Below are 19,978 nucleotides of genomic sequence, written 5' to 3'. Positions count from 1 at the left end.
CTGAGCAAGACCCCCCTCTCCCTTTATCCCTGGTTCCTGCCACCCCCCCACCCCATGGTCACAGCTCTGCCTGGTACCCAGCAGGTTGCACTTAATGCCTGTTGGTGGCAGTAGTGCACCCAGAAGTGCTGCAGTCACATCCTGTGCAGGAGCACATCCTGGTTGTCTCCCTGGTTTTCAAAATCAGATGCAAATCTTAACTGTCATTAGTTTTTACTCAGTAACATGATGTATCTGCTCACCTGGGTCTTGCCAGAAAGTATAAACTTGAACTTGCTGCTGTTTGAGTTTCATAAAAACTCTGGCAGTAAGAAATACAATTCCGTGGAACATTGCCCAAAAGATACACAGACTGTCTATTTCTTAAAAAGTCTGAATCAAATCAGACTCTCAGAAGATTGCATACTTAGACTGACATGTGTTGGTCTCTGGTAGACTTTTGTTAAATTGCGATTAGGTATTTTGCCTTTGGCTTCTTTTGAAGCTGTGGCTAGATAGAGTTGTGAGTTTTGAAGCTCGTGCTATATCTGCTGTGGGGCTGTTGTTGAGGATGTTACCCACTAGATCTTATAGCATCTCTTTAGGAGAACCCACAGAAGGATTTTACCCTGGTCTTAGTACTGGGAGATGCCATGCTTAGGATAAACTAGTTTGTTTCAGACACAATTGTGGATTGTGTTTTTGTTGTGTTTTCCTCTTTGCTTAGACTGTTTGCAAACTCGGAGCCATATATGTAAGGATTTTTGTGTATTAATCTCTCATGCCCCTGGTTTTATTTTGTTTTCTTTTTCCTTCCTCTTCTTCCCCCCACCTTTTTTTCCCTCTAGATGCATAGGATGCATGATCTGTTTACTGTTGGCAGCGGTGAGGCCATGTTGCAGCTCATCCCTCCCTTCCAGTGCCGAAGCCACTGCCAGTCAGTGGCAATGCCACTAGAGCCCGGAGATGTTGGTAGGTGGGGCCCCTGGAGGGCAGGGTCAGCTGCAGGATCTTTTTAGTTTTTATCTCAAAAAATATTCTAAGAATTAAATATTGCCTTCACAAAAATTCAATTAAGTAGAGTCAAAAATAGTGTTCTTTTATTAAACAGGGCTGATACTTATGCTTAGATGGAACAACTAATGAGAAAATGGAATAAAGAGAAATGTGCTATAGGTACATTTAGCATGCATATGTCCATTCAAGTTAGTAGAGTTTATGGAAAATATTTGGAGCAATCTTTTATTGTCCATATGAGGAAATTGAGATCCAGAGAGGAGAGGTGAATTTCCCAAGGTTCCACCATCAGATAGGCAAAGCATCAAACCTTAAGTCTCTCCTTTAACCAAGTCAAGCCAGGGAAGTACAATTCCAGATTCAAGAAACTCTTTCTGTGCCCATTTTACTGATAGAACAATGCAAGCAGTATGTAAGGGCAGCAGCCACACAAAGACCATGGATCCCACAGCCAAGTCACAGCCTCCCAGTCATGACTCACCCTTGGCTATGTGATTTCTCAACTGTGACTTGTTCTGGGCATTGTATTCTAAAAGTCCATTCCAAAGAAACAGTTTTGAATCAACTGCTGTCAATCTGACTGTAGAGTTTTCTTGGCAGAAGCAATTCAGCAAGTGTCACCACTGCCCTACTTTTTGTTGGCTCACAAAACCTAGGGGAGGTCTGGGGTCCCTGGCAGAGCCCAGACTGGTTTTCCAATTGATTTTTTTAAAAATTTTACCTGTTCAGAAGACCCTAATCCCTGGAAACCTCTCACTTCATTTAGAGACAGGGGTGCAAACTACAAACTATTCCAAGCTTTAATCCAAGTTACATAACTCTTCAGTTTGGAAGTGAAAAGATAAAAATAACGCACAAACTAAGTATTAAATGATAATGCAGCACAGTTGGCCTGGCCCTCAGGAATTACCGCAAAGAAGGGGATTCTTCTGTAGAAAATGTTGTGAACCTATTTTCCTTTAGTGGAGATCTTCCATGAGGCCTGACTGTTGCACAAGTTATGTGTGGCATTTTGAACTGGGAGTGTGTAGCTGTGCTTGAAGAAGTTGCTGTCTTAATACATTCTACACACAGCTGAGAAAGTTCAGACAACTACAGAAACACCTTTGTTATGTAAATTTCCAGGTTTCCAGCTCCACAGGGGTCTGGAATGCCAACTATAGAATTAGGGGGAAAATTTTCAATGAGTGACTGGCAGGATCAAAGAAGCCTTGAGCCTCAAAGGCTGGAGGGGATAGTCCAGAATAGCCTAAAACCCAGATCATACTGTGCTGTGACTGGCCAGTTGGCCAGCCAGAAGGAAAGGAGCCCTGTGGTTGGTGGTGTCCATGAACAGCAGCCACAGGATGGCATTGTGGAGAAGGAATGGGAGACTGAATAGGACAGAAGGAACAGGGCAAGTCTGGAAGAAGAACATGAGTGGGGGTGGGGAAAACAGTGGGCACCTGAAACGATGGCAAAAGTAGAAGCAGTGGCTGCTGCTGCCTCAGTTAAAATGAGGACAGAAAAGCAGACCTTGACGATGCAGAATGACTTAGTCATTGTAGGACAGATGGCAACTCTGGTACCTCGGGACTCTTAAGGATGGCATGTGACAAACAAGTTATTTTTTTTTACAAAGTAAGCATTGTCCTGTGAAGGCTGAAGGGAAGGGGACCAGGTTACAGATCACCGGGAAACCTGTGTGATGGGAGGCCTTTTCAAGAATGGTGTAGGGGTCAGGCAGCAGAGGCTGCTGTGATTGTACAGTGACTGGTCATAGTGACGTTTCTTGAGTCACCAAGTAGAGGTTAAATTCTATTCAGTTTAAAGATGGCTGGGCTACATCATACTTGAAAAAATTTCCCCATCAGGAGATTATTGAATGTTAAGGTTTTAAAATTTACCTTGCTAGCCCACTCAAATGGTGTATAGGACAGTGATTCCTAAACAATCCTTCAGATGATGCTTGATCCGACGGGTAGGAACTGGGAGCCCCTTGGAAAGGCCCTTGGCAAACAGGACTCTTGACTTTGGAAGTGCCTGTCTTGCAGTGCACGTTGGTGTATAAACGGCTCCAAATAACCTTGGAGGAACCTAGTGTTTTTCAAACTTTTCTTGACCACGGAACCTATTTTCTTTGGACTATTTTATGGGATGCTACCGTTTGCAGAACACAATTTAGGAAGTGCTAGTCTGAGCGAATCTGGATGTTCTGTAATAAGACCATACCATAGATAACTTAAGGACAATAGGGTAGGGGGTCCTGCTCCCCCTCAGAACTCATCCTGTGTTCTGGCTGATAAAGATGAGATTGATCTGAGAATTGATGCCCAACATCAGCCTCACCTAAAGCATCCTACCTTTTTGTAAACCTACTCAATAGTGATTCACAGTTACCCAGGTGAGGGGGGTGATAAAGTGCTTTGGTTCAGGGTGGCTCCTCTTGGAGGTCAGGTTACAGAGAGAACTGATAATGGGAATATTTACATCAGAAAAGCCCAAAGAATACAGACTTTCAAAGCAAGACTCACCTCTGACTCTGTGGTTGCAAACTGAGGGCAGCTCTGGCAGACCTGCCTTGTTTGTGCCTACAAGTGTGCCCAGGCCCTGACACTCATGTGCTTTCCTGTTGCTGTTTTCCTTCAAGGCTATGCTGGTGCCACTCACTGGAAGGTCTACGTTATAGCCAGAGAGGTCCAGCCTTTGGTCGTTTGTGATGGAACCACCCTCTCGGAACTATAGGAAACAACTATGTAGAGGAACAGCTTTGAGAACTGAAGACCAGAATGAAAGGAGGGAAATAAAAACAAAAACTATGACACCATTTTCCAGGGGGTTGGTTACTTAGTTACCTGCCCTGTGCATGCATTTATGAGCCAGCTGTGTGCTGGAGGCAGTGGCCAGAGCCTGGCCCTCCCAACCCTTCCAGCCCAGCGGCTTGGCCAGGACTTTGCCATTACCCATCTGTGAGAGACTGGATTCTTCCAGGCCTTTCAGCACTGTCGCCTTGAGGCTGCTCCTCAGACAGGAAACAGGGTTGGTGCCTTCCCTCACTTGCATGGCACAATCCCTTCTGCTGGCTCCCTGGCCATGAAGAGGACAGCCAGCAGGCCTTAACTTCAGAGCCATCCTTTACCACGTGGGCCTGCTTGTCCTGTCTTCCTGGCCACACCACCCTGTTTTTTGGAAAGCCGTGGCTCATTAAAGAAGTCATTGCAGTTTCCCAAGCAGAATGGAATCTAAAACCAGTGAAAAAAGATCAGATAACCTCAAATTGCACTCAAGAAATTCAGTTCTTTCCCAGAGTTGAGGGCTCCAGAAGTGTCAGTGGTGCCAAGCTGGAGTCTGACATTAATTGAAATGGTAATTCCTAAGGTGATACTTTCCTCCACTTCATCAGGTTCCTGTGCCCTCTCCCCCAGCTCCTTTCCTTCCTCCCTTGCCTGTCTGGATGGGTTTCTCCCAAGCTGAACTCCAGGTCCCTCCTCCCTTGGCCAGGCCAGAGCCCTTAATGCTGAGGCAGCACTGCTTCTGTCAAGCTGTTTGTCGACACATTGACTTTTACCACATGTCTTCAGCGGGGGATGAGTTAGTGCTGGCCAGGGGAAAGGGTGCCTCCCCAGGTTTGATCTTTAGGGTCCAGCTTTCTGCAGGAAAGATGTTTAACAGATGTGTCAAGCTGATGTTGTAATGTGGCTAGGGAAGGAACTCCAGACCCAAAGTGCTTGCCAGCTGAGTATGTGACTGCGATGCTCTGTCTTAAAGTTATTCCTCTCTTTGTCCTGGAAAACAAGGTGAGGCATTTTTATTTTTTGTAATAATACAAAGCTGTGTTCTTCAGATGGGTTGATTCACTGTGCTCATTACTTTCCCCGAGTGCTTTTAGTGTGTACAATCAAATGGTGTAAATTAGGACACACTTTTCTTGCTTCCTTTTTCCCTGTATTATTCCTTTATTGACAGTTCAGGGTATTTGGCCTTTGGTCAGGCTGTGGCCAAGATGAAGAAGAAACCACAGTGGGCCCCTGGTTCTGAATCACAAATCAAGTGGGCCCAGGGTGGGTGTCTGTCAGTTCTAGAGTGGTGATAGACAGTGGTGAGGGAAGGAAGTATATCTCCTTGCGGGGACTCTTCACCCCTTGAGGCGCCTCTGTGCCATGTCCCTGGGCCCTCTTTCTCTGCACATGTCGTGAGCGGCCATGGGGATCATCGGGTACTTGAAGGGCCTGTTGGTGGGCTTACAGAGAACAAGTGGTTCACAGAGCTCAGGTGGAAACACTTAGCCTCCTCCGCATGCTAGGATGGAACTAGGATGAACTGTACCGGAGGGAATTGTTCCTTAAAAGAATCAGCGCCTTGTGTGGACTAATACAGGAAAACAAAACTTTTTGTACATATGAAAGTCATGCTGCTGAGCAGTTATGATTTAAGAGGTCTTAAGTCAGAGGGATCATTTGAGTCCAGCTTTGTACAAGCTTTCAGAGCCTTTGCAATGTCCTTCCCCTGCCGCTCTAGGGGAAGGAGTACATGTAAACAGGTTCTTCAGAGACCTCTCAAGAGTTTTCATAAGTTAGGCCCTTTGGGTTAACAAAAGTTAGAGTTCCGCAGAAGCACAGCCGCGGTTTTGACCATTGCAATGTCTGACGCGTTTTTATGAATCACACTGTGTTCCTTCCCCCTTTCTGTCCTGCCCTTCACACTTCAAATTTTCATAAAATACTCACTTCACCTTCAACTTTGAGAACTAAGAAACCTTTGCATGTGTTAGTATTTTGAGGCATCGCCTAGGAAGCCTCTTAAGCTGCTGCACTGTCTGGGGGTCTACAGAGAGCAGTGTGGTGGCAGATAGAGGCTGGTGCGCATGCCACTCATTTCACTTACAATCTACCGGGTTCAGAATCGAATGCAGATTTATGATAAGGGAGAAATTTTCCAAAGGGCATTTTCTACACTTAATTACTGGATATGTAGAAGTAATTTGCCTTATTAAGGTAGTTTGAAAAGCAGGATCTACCACTGAGCAGTCCTACAGGAATAGCTTGGGGTTGCCAGCCAGTCCCTTTCTGGGTATCCAAGGCTTTGTGTGACGGTGTTGCGGGATGTCCCCTGCTCGCTTAGCTCTCAGTTCCCCTGTGGAAGCAGCAGAAATCCCTCTGCACCACCCAGTGTGGGAAGGAGGGTCGTCAGGATGAGGAAGCAGAGTTGGGGGGCACAGAGGGGACCACTTAGTCAACTCGCCACCTGCACTGCCATGATGAGAACAGCCAATGGGGCTGTGAAAAGATGGCTGTGCTCACAAATCTGAGTGTTTAATAGAGGTGACAAGGTGGTGACCTCTGCACATGGGTTGGGTTCACTTTCTTACAGTTTCCTGGAGCAAGACCTGTATCCCCAGAAAACAGCTCTCTGGGGAGAAAGTCTGCTTTGGCACCAGTCTGAAGCATTTATGTCCAGATATCCTGAGGTCTCCAGCAATCAGTATTGGACAGATGCTATACCTCTTCTGGCTTATAAAAAAAGGCAGACCACATCCTCCCCTTATTATCAAGTTTTTAAGGAAGGGAGGGAGTAAAATAATAGTGGTTTGTGAAAACACAATCCTATTCTGTGAAATTAGTCTACAAAATGGGCAGATTTGGGCTCATTTTTTGAAAGAGGGATAATAACATTTGTCTAGCCCACTCCATCAGAGCGCCTCAATGTATGTGATCTCCTTTCAACCTTACTCACTCGGCCTTGTAAAGTAGTGCGAGATCCTCACTTTACAAGTAAAGAGACTAGGGCTTAGAACAGTTAACTGGAAGAAACAAGGGCTTATAGTTGGTTCTGGGGCATATTGTTTTCCTGCTGCAGTATACGGTGGTGCCCAGGAACAAAGATGTGGCTTTAATTGACTTGGGTGTGCCCCCTCTGGGGTTGAAATACCTAGGGATAGGATCAGCAAGCTAGACACTCTTAAGGGTTTGTTTTCTAAGCTTCTGGACAGAAATGGAGGAGAGAATCTAACCAGATGACTTTTATAACAATTCTTTCACTTTCTCCCTCCCCATTTGAAAGCTCTTTTCAAGAGTGAGTGTGGCTGGAACACAATTGCGTCCAGCTATTTTCCTGTCACCACACATTTCCAGATGTGGTACCAGAAAAAGGACTGCCCAATTCCAGTTGTGGATCCCCTTGGAGTTTACATCACTTGTTTTCCAGTTCTGTTTTCTATTCCCTTCTTCCAAAATCCAGCATAGGCTTCTATGTAGGAACATTTACTTAAAAACAAAATTTCAAGTTCCTTAGCTGCAGCTGGACATTTTAATATAGTCTGGAATAAGAGTTTGCTCACTAACCAATAACTTCCATAGTAAACATTCAAAACCCCAAAGCAAATGTTCACTTCTCATCTAATCCTTGCCCAGCAGGAGAAGGCCAGGTTGTAGGGAGAAGAGAGGGAAAGCTGCGTGGAGAGAGGTGATCCTGGCTTCTGTTCAAGCATCAGTTGTTAGAGGGTCTTTCAGATTCTTGAGCTCTCCTAGCAATAAAGGAGAAACTGCTGAGTTCACAGCTTCCACACTCATTAACATTTAGTGGTGGCCCAGCACCCACTAAAATTGATTAAAGAAAGGGTGTGCCAGAGAAGTGTTTAAAATAGTATTTTACATTAAGATTCCATTTGGACCTACACTTACTGTGTCAGGGTCAGGAGGCTAGGAGGTGCAGGTGATTACAGAGATACCGCTGCAGCAAATTAAAAATGGCAGGCTCTGAGAATGTGCTGTGTCACATCTGTGTGCATATCCCTGGCCTCCTCACCCCCAGCCTCCCAGTATCCAGCAGCTTCTTTGACAAAAGCATCTCCAAGGAGATGGACAGGTGCTCTCTCTCCCACGCACCACATCCAGATCTGCCCTACCAGACCCTGTGTGGCTTTAAGTGCTGGCCTTGGTGAGAAGCCCTCCAGCCAGCTGGTCTGTTGTCCAGGTCCATCAGCGTCTGGTTTCTCTGCCCTGCGTAATTTAAACATTAGAGCTGAATACATCTGTCATTCTCCCTTCTCTGGAGACTGTGAAATGTCCAGAGCTTTTCAGACTAGTGCAGAGAAGAAATGTTGTGTAACTCCAAGCAGAGGCCTGGGACTGTCCAGACGTGGCGGAGCTGGCCCGGAGACTTCCTCCAGTGTGTGGCGCGTCTGTCGGTCAGTCAGCCGGCAGTGATCTAGGAGTGAGCCACAGCTGCACTCACCCATGCAGAGAGGGAAACCTAGTTCTGAGTTTCAAACAGAAATTGGGAGTCAGGACATCTACTTTGTGCCAGCCTTAATTTACCTCATTACTCCTCACAACAGCTCTGTGGGGCAGGAAAGGTCATCGTGTGAAGCCACTTTTACTCAGATGAGCAGTGTCCCAGCCTTCAAACATCAGCCCCTCAGAGCATTTGAAACCCTTTCAGGAACAAACTCTCATGAGAATTGGTGACAGGATCAGACAGGCACATGGCATTCCCAGAGAACCCTTTCCCTCCAGATTTCTTTCCATAGTTTCACCCTCAGAGAAATGTTGGCTGTAGTCTCCTCCCCCGCCCCCTGCCCTCCTGTGGAAAGAAAGGTCAGTTACAGATGCCCAGGCCCTGGGGAGACTGGAGAGGCAGCGGTAAGCCAGGAGCTCAGTGCTCAGCCTCTTCCCTGCCATTGCCAGTGCAGGAACGGGACAGCAGCAGCTCATTCTGGGGCAGCCAGGGTGGCAGGGGCTGGGGGTATGGACATCCGCCCCAACCACACACTCTGAACCATCTAAGCTGTTGGCATGTGCTCAGTGCAGAGTGTTGGCAGTAACTGATGTACTGCAGACTTGCAAAGACTGCTACCATGTAAGTAATGTATGTAAATTAAAGTTTTGTGTAATGAAAGTTTTTACTTTTTGCAATTAAAAGTGTGTATGTTGATTGATAAGAACTTGCTTGAACTTGGTGTCATTCTTCAATTTCCAGTTTCGTCTTCTTCTATAACTCGGGAGACTGGTAGCCTCATCCTCCTCACGTGCAGGCTCTGCTGCAGGCCTCCCAGTCCCACCCAACCTTGGTCCTCTCTAACGTTCTCGCTCAGCTTTGTCCTCACTTGCTTTCACAGACTCTTCTCGTATCCCCATTCCAGCCCTTTGCCCCCACGGCTTTCGATATGCTGTTCCCCTGGACTGTTAGCTCTCAGTCCTCCTATTGATACCCCCCTCTGTCCCTGAACTTTACCCAGAATTCAGATGAGAACCTGGACACCTTTACCTTCTCACCAGCCAGCTGCACACAGCCCAGGTACCCTCACAGTGTCACCTCACCTGTGGATATCCTAGGTTCTTGGAGGAGGACAGCCAGTCCCCCTTGCTGGCTCACACCAGCTGCCACCAGATCAGGGCCACTCTCAGCACTCAGTTAACTCAGTGCAGATTTGAGTCAACTCATTTCTGTGTGTTCATATTTTTGGGGTAACTTGTCTTTTATATACAGAGTTTTATATAAATGCATGATATAACCATTTATACTGCTTAGTGCCCTGTTTTATGTTCCCTTTGTTACTTGCTGCACCCTTCTCCCTGTCCTGCATTATCTCCCCCACCCCCGTTCAGGTAAATGTAATATATACACAGCCACACCCTGCCACGTTATCTTCCTGTAGTTTCTTCTGTGCTCTCTAGTCATAAATCAACGTTTTTGTCACTGCTTTACCAAAAATGGGATCATATTCTGGCACTTGATGTTTCTTGCTTTTCTTAATACCTCGAAGGGCTTTCTTCAAGTCAGCTGGCATAGCTCTGATCTATTCTTTCTAATGGCTAGGGTTTCGTGATGTGGATGTGCCATCATTTATTCAACTATTCTCTTGATAGTAAATCACATCCTGTTAAATGAGCATTTGGATTATAAGTCAAGAAGCCTGGAGCTAATTTTTAAAATGCATGGTTTTACAAAATGTGTATCCATGCTTGGGTTTTCCAACTCTAATACATGGTCTTCAAAAGTGATCCCATTTCACAGTGCTATTCATTTACCTGCTTGAAAACTGAACTTCCACCCAAATAAAAGAGGGAGGGAGGGCTTGATTCTCTGTAAAAAGATGGCAGAGCCACTTGTTTCCAGTCTCTTTCTTTCTCAGCCCCTCTAGCACTGTGCACTGGCTTGTGGAAAACATCTCCCTCCCTTGGCTTCTGTGAAGCTCACTACTCCCTTGATGAACCCCCTTTCCATGTTTTTCTCCCTGGGAGATGCCAACTCCATGCTTTACCTTCCCCACCATGGGCAAGTTACCTCCAGCCCACATGCCTGGTGTACACTTCTCACCAGAACACTAGTTCTGTAGATCAAAGTGTGCAGACTTCATCCCCACTGTTTCTCTCCTGAAGCACCTGTGATCCACCATGTCCAAAATGACTGCGGCAGCCTTGGACGGCTCCCTGTCACATATCCAGCCCACGGCTGCTTGGGTTGGAACCTTGTGGTTTCACTCCTAGACTCTGCCAGTAGCTGGCAAATACATTCCTTGTGCACGTCATCCCAAGTCACTGTCCCTGTACCTGCCACAGTGATCCTTCTAAAGCCCATGTCGCCTCACTTCCTTGCTCAGTGCTCTGTAGTGACTCTGTTGCGGGCAGGAGGAGAAGTCCTTCCACTCCTTAATTGTGCTTCCCCTCCTCATCTGTGCTCCATTCTACTGGACCATCATGATGCCTGGACACATCCAGGCTCACTTTTCTTTTTAATTAAAAAAACTTTATTTTTCAGAGCAGTTTTAGATCCGCAGCAAAACTGAGCAGAAGGTGAAAGAGTTCCAGTATATCCTCTGTCCCTACACATGCCCAACCTCCCCTACTACTGAATTCCTGCCCCAGAGCAGTACAATTGTTAGACTCAATGAACTCACGCCAACACATCATTACCACCTGAAGTCACTTGGTGGTATACATTTATGGGTTTGGACAAGTGTATAAAGATGTGTATCAAACCTATACTATCACACAGAGTAGTTTCACTGCCCAAAAACCCCCCTGTGCTCTCCCTACTCATCCCTGGCAACCTCTGATCTCTGCTATCTCCATAGTTTTGCCTTTTCCAGAATGTGATATAGTTGGAATCTGCATGATGTGGCCTTTTCAGATCGGCTTTCTTTGCTTAGCAATATGCATTTAAGGTCCCTCCATGTCTTTTCATGGCTTGATGGCTCATTCTTTTTAGTGCTGAATGATATCCCATTGGATGTACCACGTTCGCCTACTGAAGGACATCTTTGTTGCTTCTGAGTTATGGCAATTATGAATAAATTGCTGTAAATATCTGTGCAGTTTTTTGTGTGGACATAGTTTTCAGCTCCTCTGGGTAAATACCAATGAGCACTGCTGGATTATACAGTAAGAGTATTATTTAGTTTTGTAAGAAACCACCAAACTTCTCCAAAGTACCCATACCATTTTACATTCCGACCAGCAAAGAATGAGAGTTCCTGTTATTCTACATCCTCCTCAACTTTTGGTAGTGTCAGTGTTCTGGATTTTGGCCGTTCTGATAGTTGTGTAGTGCAATCTCATTTAATTTGCAGTTTCCTATGACATAAGATGTTGAGTCTTTTCATATGTTTACTTGTCATCTGTGTATCTCCAGTGTGGTGTCTCTTTGGGTGTTTGGCCCATTTTGTAATCAGGTAGTTCATTTCCTGCTGTGGAGTTTAACGAGTTCTTTGTATATTTTGGAGAACACTCCTTTATCTGATTTTTTTTAAATTTTGGTATCATTCATCTACAATTACATGAACATTATGTTTACTAGACTCCCCCCATCACCAAGTCCCCCCAACATACCCCATTACAGTCACTGTCCATCAGTGTAGTAAGATGCTATAGAGTCACTACTTGTCTTCTCTGTGTTGTACAGCCTTCCCCGTGCTCCCCCCTACATTATGTCTGCTAAAAGCAATGCCCCTTTTTCCCCCTAATCCCTCCCTTCCCACCCATCCTCCCCAGTCCCTTTCCCTTTGGTAACTGTTAGTCCATTCTTGGGTTCTGTGAGTCTGCTGCCATTTTGTTCCTTCAATTTTTTTCTTTGTTCTTATACTCCACAGATGAGTGAAATCATTTGGTACTTCTCTTTTTCTGCCTGGCTTATTTCACTGAGCATAATACCCTCTAGCTCCATCCATGTTGTTGCAAATGGTAGGAGCTAGAGGGTATTATGCTCAGTGAAATAAGCCAGGCAGAGAAAGACAATCATCAAATGAATTCACTCATCTGTGGAGTATAAGAACAAAGAAAAAACTGAAGGAAAAAAACAGGAGCAGACTCACAGAACCCAAGAATGGACCAACAGTTACCAAAGAGAAAGGGACTGGGGAGGATGGGTGGGAAGGGAGGGATAAGGGGGAAAAGGGAGCATTACAATTAGCACACATAATGTAGGGGGGGCACGGGGAAGGCAGTATAACACAGAGAAGACCAGTAGTGATTCTATAGCATCTTACTACGCTGATGAACAGTGACTAATGGGGTATGTGGTGGGGACTTGATAATGGGGGAATCTAGTAACCAGTGTTGCTCATGTAATTGTATATTAATGATACCAAAATTTTAAAAAGTTAATCTGAAAATTTCATGACCCCCCCAAAAAAATGCCCTATTCCCCCCCCTTTTTTTTATTAAAGTCTGTTTAAGAACCTGAAAAAAAAAAAAAGAAGTCTTTGCTTCATTGTATTGCTTTGCTCCTTTGTCAAAGGTTAGTTGACTGACTTGTGGGTCTGTTTCTGGGCCCTCTACCTCTGTTCTGTTGCTTCCTTGTCTATTCTTGCACCAATACCACACTGTTTTGATTATTGTAGCTTTAGTAAGACTAGAAGTAAGGTAATGTTGGTTCTCTGACTGTTTTTCTTCAATATTGAGTTGGCTGTTCTGGGTCCTTTTACTTAACAATATAAACTTCAGAATCAGTACATTGATAGCCACAAAAAAATTTGCTGGAATTTTTATTGGGATTGCATTGAACCTATGAATCAAGTTGCATCCAGGTTGTTTTTAATTAGAAGTTATAATTCCTATCCCATGATAATATTTTTCAACTTCAGTACATCCAATTTTGTTCAACTTGAATTCCAGTTTACTAATGCACATTCTTCCAACATGACACATGTCCTTTAGGCTTTCTTAAATCAAACTGACAAACCTCTAGATACCACACTGAAGACAGATATTTCACCAATATTATTTTTTCAGAGTAATGACTTTATTCTTTTTGTAAAAATGATTCATTCTTATAAATAATTGAACACAGTCTGGGTGACCTTATGAAAATCTCCACCCAGAGATAACCACTAATAGGTGCACAACATTCTAGGCATCTCTACAATATTTCTAGCTAGAAGGCTGGATAGAAATGCTTGTTATTAAAATGGGACTGGTCATGCTATTTAAAGAATAAAAATAGTAAATCAATTTTCTGTGGCTCTACCAGAAGAAAAAGAAACTGAAGTTTCTTCCCCACAAAAAAAAGTATTAGTTCCTAAAAGATCTATCTCTCTAAAGCCAGATGATGAGAAACATTAAGAAACTGGAATGATTATTAATGACATTTATTTTTTGGAAGGCATGTTCCAAGGCCCCAAAGATGAGGAAATTGCTTGCTTCTTCTCCCATCTTACCTCTTTGTCTACTTAGCAACTGGTATTAATTACACCTGTATTGGTATTTTCAAAGTCCACGCATTTCCTTCTACTCTGAAACAGTAATTCTCCAAGTTATTTAGCCTTCATTTTAAATTTAAACTGATTGTGACTCACCACCAATAAATTTACCATCAGTTCTTCATTCCTGAGTTGTTTTTAAACTCTTAATTGGCTAAATTTCATCATTATGTTTTTCAAGGATGGCTCACAAATGCTATGTTTTCTGTGTTTGAGAATGTTTCTGTGGTTTTTGTACTTCAGTGCAACTTGGCTGAGTAAAATATTCTTGCACCACACTTGCTTTTGCTCAGAGCTTTGGAGACATTTCCCTGTTGTCATCTGGCAGCCTGACTGTTGGTAGGGACAAGACAGGTCAGCCTAAGATGCCCCTTTCAAATGAAGGTGACTTTTAAAAAATCTGTATGCCTTAAGAATTCTATCCTAGTTCTTTACCCATTTTTCCTGGAACAAGGTCTGCTCTTTTAAGTTGTAATCCCATTCTTCATTTTGGGGAAGATGTATTTTCTTCTACTTTTTTCTAGTTTTATTGAGAAATAATTGACATACATCACTATTTAAGTTTGAAGTGTACAGCATGATGGTTTGATTTACATACATTGGGAAATGATTCCCACAATAGGTTTAGTTAATATCCATTAATTATATAGATACAATAAAGAAAAGAAAAAAATTTCTCCTTTTGATGAGAACTCTGAGGATCTACTCTTTTTTTTTTTTTTTAAATAATTATTTTTTATTGAAGGGTAGTTGACGCACAGTATTACATTACATTAGTTTCAAGTGTACAACACAGTGGTAGAACATTTATATACATAATTCTAGGTTCCAGCTATCACCCTACCAAGCTGTTACAATATCTTGACTATATTCCTTATGCTATACATTACATCCCGGTTACTTATTTATTTTACCATTGGAAGTCTGTCCTTTTTTTTTTTTTTTTTTTTTTGTGAGGGCATCTCTCATATTTATTGATCAAATGGTTGTTAACGACAATAAAATTCTGTATAGGGGAGTCAATGCTCAATGCACAATCATTAATCCACCCCAAGCCTAATTTTCGTCAGTCTCCAATCTTCTGAGGCATAACAAACAAGTTCTTACATGGAGAACAAATTCTTACATAATGAATAAGTTACATGGTGAACAGTACAAGGGCAGTCATCACAGAAACTTTCGGTTTTGCTCATGCATTATGAACTCTAAACAGTCAGTTCAAATATGAATACTCATTTGGTTTTTATACTTGATTTATATGTGGATACCACATTTCTCTCTTTATTATTATTATTTTTAATAAAATGCTGAAGTGGTAGGTAGATACAAGATAAAGGTAGAAAACATAGTTTAGTGTTGTAAGAGAGCAAATGTAGATGATCAGGTGTGTGCCTGTAGACTATGTGTTAATCCAAGCTAGACCAGGGCAATAAAACACCCACGTATGCAGAAGATTTCTCTCAGAACAGGGGGGTGAGGTTCTAAGCCTCACCTCTGTTGACCCCCAATTTCTCACCTGATGGCCCCTCTGCGACTGTGCCTGTCTTAGGTTGTTCCTCCCTTGAGGAATCTTACCCGTCTCTGGCTGACCAGTCATCTTCCGGGGCCATACAGGGAAATGTGAAGTTGGTAAGTGAGAGGGAAGCCTTATTGTTTGAAAAGGTTAGCTTTTTACTTCTTTGCATATTTATGCCCTGTAGCTTCTATGCCCAGCATTTGTCTTGAGGTATCTTTACCACTTGGAAGAATTATGATACTCGGTAAATTTGATATGAGGCACGAATTCTATTTAAGGGTTGTAATTAGGAAGGAAGAAGAAAAGCTATAGAAGTAGCAGGCGGAAGAAAACATGGGAAGATTGATTATTTCTTTGACAAATCTTCTTGTAGAGTAACTTCAGCATATATAGGTTTTAAGCTACTACTTAAATTGCGCACACACATTAACATAATAGGAGTATAGTTACATAACCAAAGCATATCTGTAATTACCAGCCATCTCCAGTGAAACCAAGAAAACCAGTTAGGCACCTTAGGCATTTGTGAAAACTTATCTATGATATGGTGGATATTGTCCAAATGAACTTGAACAGTCTGAGAGAAATCAGACAAATTAAAACAACCCATTCCTGGGGACTGTTCACATCCCTTATGTTCTTTTAACAGTAAATAGTCTGTAGTTGTAAGACTTTGGAGCGCTACAATTTGCACTTCTCCAAATTCTTGGTTGAGTTCCAACAGTATAGATCCAGTCAAATTTGTTGTTTTACTGTATGCACAGGCCAGCTTAGATATCTCCTTCATTCCCATGGCAAGTCCAGGAGCTGGTGGGATGAGTGCATCTACAGCTGTAGCAGTGCGTGGATCTTTGTTGGGGTTTTTTGATGATCATCTTCTGGCATGAGTCTTCCAGAGAGTGCAGATGTTGGAAGTTCTTTTTCATATCGTATCTTAGTTCATTTTCGGGGTAGCCCAATTAGGCTTTGATCCTCTGTATAAACACAAACAGACCCTTTGCCTACACTTTTATATGCCCTTTATACCCTTGTGTAGAACTCGTTGGAGGTTACCACACAGGAACTGCCCTTTTTTTTTTTTTTTTGCTTTGTTTTTGGTATCACTAATCTACACTTACATGACGAATATTATGTTTACTAGACTCTCCCCTATACCAGGTCTCCCCTATAAACCCCTTTACAGTCACTGTCCATCAGCATAGCAAAATGTTGTAGAATCACTACTTGCCTTCTCTGTGTTGTACAGCCCTCCCTTTTCTCCTACCCCCCCATGCATGTTAATCTTAATACCCCCCTACTTCTCCCCCCCCTTATCCCTCCCTACCCACCCATCCTCCCCAGTCCCTTTCCCTTTGGTACCTGTTAGTCCATTCTTGAGTTCTGTGATTCTGCTGCTGTTTTGTTCCTTCAGTTTTTCCTTTGTTCTTATATTCCACAGATAAGTGAAATCATTTGGTATTTCTCTTTCTCCGCTTGGCTTGTTTCACTGAGCATAATACCCTCCAGCTCCATCCATGTTGCTGCAAATGATTGGATTTGCCCTTTTCTTATGGCTGAGTAGTATTCCATTGTGTATATGTACCACATCTTCTTTATCCATTCATCTATCGATGGACATTTAGGTTGCTTCCAATTCTTGGCTATTGTAAATAGTGCTGCAATAAACATAGGGGTGCATCTGTCTTTCTCAAACTTGATTGCTGCGTTCTTAGGGTAAATTCCTAGGAGTGGAATTCCTGGGTCAAATGGTAAGTCTGTTTTGAGCATTTTGATGTACCTCCATACTGCTTTCCACAATGGTTGAACTAACTTACATTCCCAGCAGCAGTGTAGGAGGGTTCCCCTTTCTCCACAGCCTCGCCAACATTTGTTGTTGTTTGTCTTTTGGATGGCAGCCATCCTTACTGGTGTGAGGTGATACCTCATTGTAGTTTTAATTTGCATTTCTCTGATAATTAGCGATGTGGAGCATCTTTTCATGTGTCTGTTGGCCATCTGTATTTCTTTTTTGGAGAACTGTCTGTTCAGTTCCTCTGCCCATTTTTTAATTGGGTTATTTGTTTTTTGTTTGTTGAGGCGTGTGAGCTCTTTATATATTCTGGATGTCAAGCCTTTATCGGATGTGTCATTTTCAAATATATTCTCCCATACTGTAGGGTTCCTTTTTGTTCTATTGATGGTGTCTTTTGCTGTACAGAAGCTTTTCAGCTTAATATAGTCCCACTTACTAATTTTTGTTGTTGTTTTCCTTGCCCGGGGAGATATGTTCAAGAAGAGGTCACTCATGTTTATGTCTAAGAGGTTTTTGCCTATGTTTTCTTCCAAGAGTTTAATGGTTTCATGGCTTACATTCAGGTCTTTGATCCATTTTGAGTTTACTTTTGTATATGGGGTTAGACAATGGTCCAGTTTCATTCTCCTACATGTAGCTGTCCAGTTTTGCCAGCACCACCTGTTGAAGAGACTCTCATTTTGCCATTGTATGTCCATGGCTCCTTTATCAAATATTAATTGACCATATATGTCTGGGTTAATGTCTGGATTCTCTAGTCTGTTCCATTGGTCTGTGGCTCTGCTCTTGTGCCAGTACCAAATTGTCTTGATTACTATGGCTTTATAGTAGAGCTTGAAGTTGGGGAGTGAGATCCCCCCTACTTTATTCTTCTTTCTCAGGATTGCTTTGGCTATTTGGGGTCTTTGGTGTTTCCATATGAATTTTTGAATTATTTGTTCCAGTTCATTGAAGAATGTTGCTGGTAGTTTCATAGGGATTGCATCAAATCTGTATATTGCTTTGGGCAGGATGGCCATTTTAACGATATTAATTCTTCCTAGCCACGAGCATGGGATGAGTTTCCATCTGTTAGTGTCCCCTTTAATTTCTCTTAAGAGTGACTTGTAGTTTTCAGAGTATAAGTCTTTCACTTCTTTGGTTAGGTTTATTCCTAGGTATTTTATTTTTTTTGATGCAATTGTGAATGGAGTTGTTTTCCTGATTTCTCTTTCTGTTGGTTCATTGTTAGTATATAGGAAAGCCACAGATTTCTGTGTGTTGATTTTGTATCCTGCAACTTTGGATCTACTCTTAATTTGTATTTCCTTTATGAAGACATTTGCTCTTCCATTTTTGTGTTCTGTTTCAGATTATATATGTATTCCTTTGTTTCACTGTCTTGATCTTTTATAACTATTGTCTTCTCTCCTTTTAATATTTGTCTGTTTTCTCATTTGCTATAATTATCTCAAGCCTTCCCTCTATATCGATTTCTTTGTCAGACATATCTGTTCAGTTTCTTGTTATTTCTGATGTATTCATTTTATGAAAGTGCACTTAGTTTGTTCCCTTACTCATTCTGTTATTTCATCTTTGTTTACTTTCTTGAATTCATGTTGCCACTATTTTATGTTCTTCTGTAGCTCAGAAAGCTATAGGGAATTTGTTTTCTGTTGCTTGGGTTACATTTTCTTGTAGACTTGGTTTTCATCAACCACATGCATGTTCCTTTCTTTTTGTATGTTTTCGTAGCTACCCTGCCATTTCTTTTCAATGTCTCAGGCTTAATGTGGCAGCTCTGGCCAGATCTTTTGTTTGCTTCTATATAATCTGGGCACAGTCTCAATTTTAATAGCATCTGTACCCACACTAAGATTTAACAGATGTTAACAAATTATATTAACCAAGTATTGGCTTATGTAACCCATTCAGTACTTGGGGAAAAAGCCCCATATTTGCTTCTATTTTATTTATTTATTTTTATTTTGGTATCATTAATCTACAATTACATGAGCAACATTATGGTTACTAGACTCCCCCCATTATCAAGTCCCCCCCACATACCCCATTACAGTCACTGTCCATCAGCATAGTAAGATGCTATAGAATCACTACTTGTCTTCTCTGAGTTATACTGCCTTCTCCATGCCCCCACACACACATTATGTGTGCTAATCGTAATGCCTCTTTTTCCCCCTTACCCCTCCCCACCCATCCTTCCCAGTCCCTTTCCCTTTGGTAACTGTTAGTCCATTCTTGGGTTCTGTGAGTCTGCTGCCATTTTGTTCCTTCAGTTTTTGCTTTGTTCTTATACTCCACAGATGAGTGAAATCATTCGATACTTGTCTTTCTCCGCCTGGCTTATTTCACTGAGCATAATACCCTCTGGCTCCATCCATGTTGTTGCAAATGGTAGGATTTGTTCTCTTTTTATGGCTGAATAATATCCCATTGTGTATATGTACCACATCTTTATCCATTCATCTACTGATGGACACTTAGATTGCTTCCATATCTTGGCTATTGTAAATAGTGCTGCAGTAAACATAGGGGTGCATAGGTCTTTTTCAAACCGGGCTCCTGCATTCTTAGGGTAAATTCCTAGGAGTAGAATTCCTGGGTCAAATGGTATTTCTATTTTGAGTTTTCTGAGGAACATCCATACTGCTTTCCACAATGGTTGAATTAATTTACATTCCCACCAGCAGTGTAGGAGGGTTCCCCTTTCTCCACAACCTCGCCAACATTTGTTGTTGTTTGTCTTTTGGATGTTGGCCATCCTAACTGGTGTGAGGTGATATCTCATTGTGGTTTTAATTTGCAATTCTCTGATGATTAGCAATGTGCAGCATCTTTTCATGTGCCTGTTGGCCATCTGAATTTCTTCTTTGGAAAAGTGTCTGTTTAGCTCCTGTTTAGCCCATTTTTTAATTGGATTGTTTGCTTTTTGTTTGTTGAGGTGTGTGAGCTCTTTATATAATTTGGATGTCAACCCCTTATCGGATATGTCATTTAT

General features: G+C 42.5%; 1 protein-coding gene across 3 annotated transcripts in view; it reads left to right on the top strand.

Annotated features, from left to right (window-relative positions):
* C16H6orf89 (chromosome 16 C6orf89 homolog) overlaps positions 1–19,978 on the top strand; it is a 61,321-nt gene that overhangs the window by 30,969 nt on the left and 10,374 nt on the right. For 2 of the 3 annotated variants that reach the window (XM_036916167.2, XM_036916168.2), the window contains 2 exons: positions 828–951; positions 3,626–3,802. In XM_036916167.2, the coding sequence (XP_036772062.2) occupies positions 828–951; positions 3,626–3,720 (219 nt within the window). In that variant the 3' untranslated portion in view covers positions 3,721–3,802. Of the gene's footprint in view, positions 1–827; positions 952–3,625; positions 3,803–19,978 lie in introns of those variants that run through there. The other variant, XM_057494359.1, reaches the window with a different exon arrangement.

Source organism: Manis pentadactyla, chromosome 16, assembly GCF_030020395.1.
Source record: "Manis pentadactyla isolate mManPen7 chromosome 16, mManPen7.hap1, whole genome shotgun sequence".
In the NCBI taxonomy this organism is placed as follows: Eukaryota; Metazoa; Chordata; class Mammalia; order Pholidota; family Manidae; genus Manis; species Manis pentadactyla.
The sequence above is the reverse complement of the archived record's forward strand: the minus strand, read 5'-3'. Positions and strand labels throughout refer to the sequence as shown.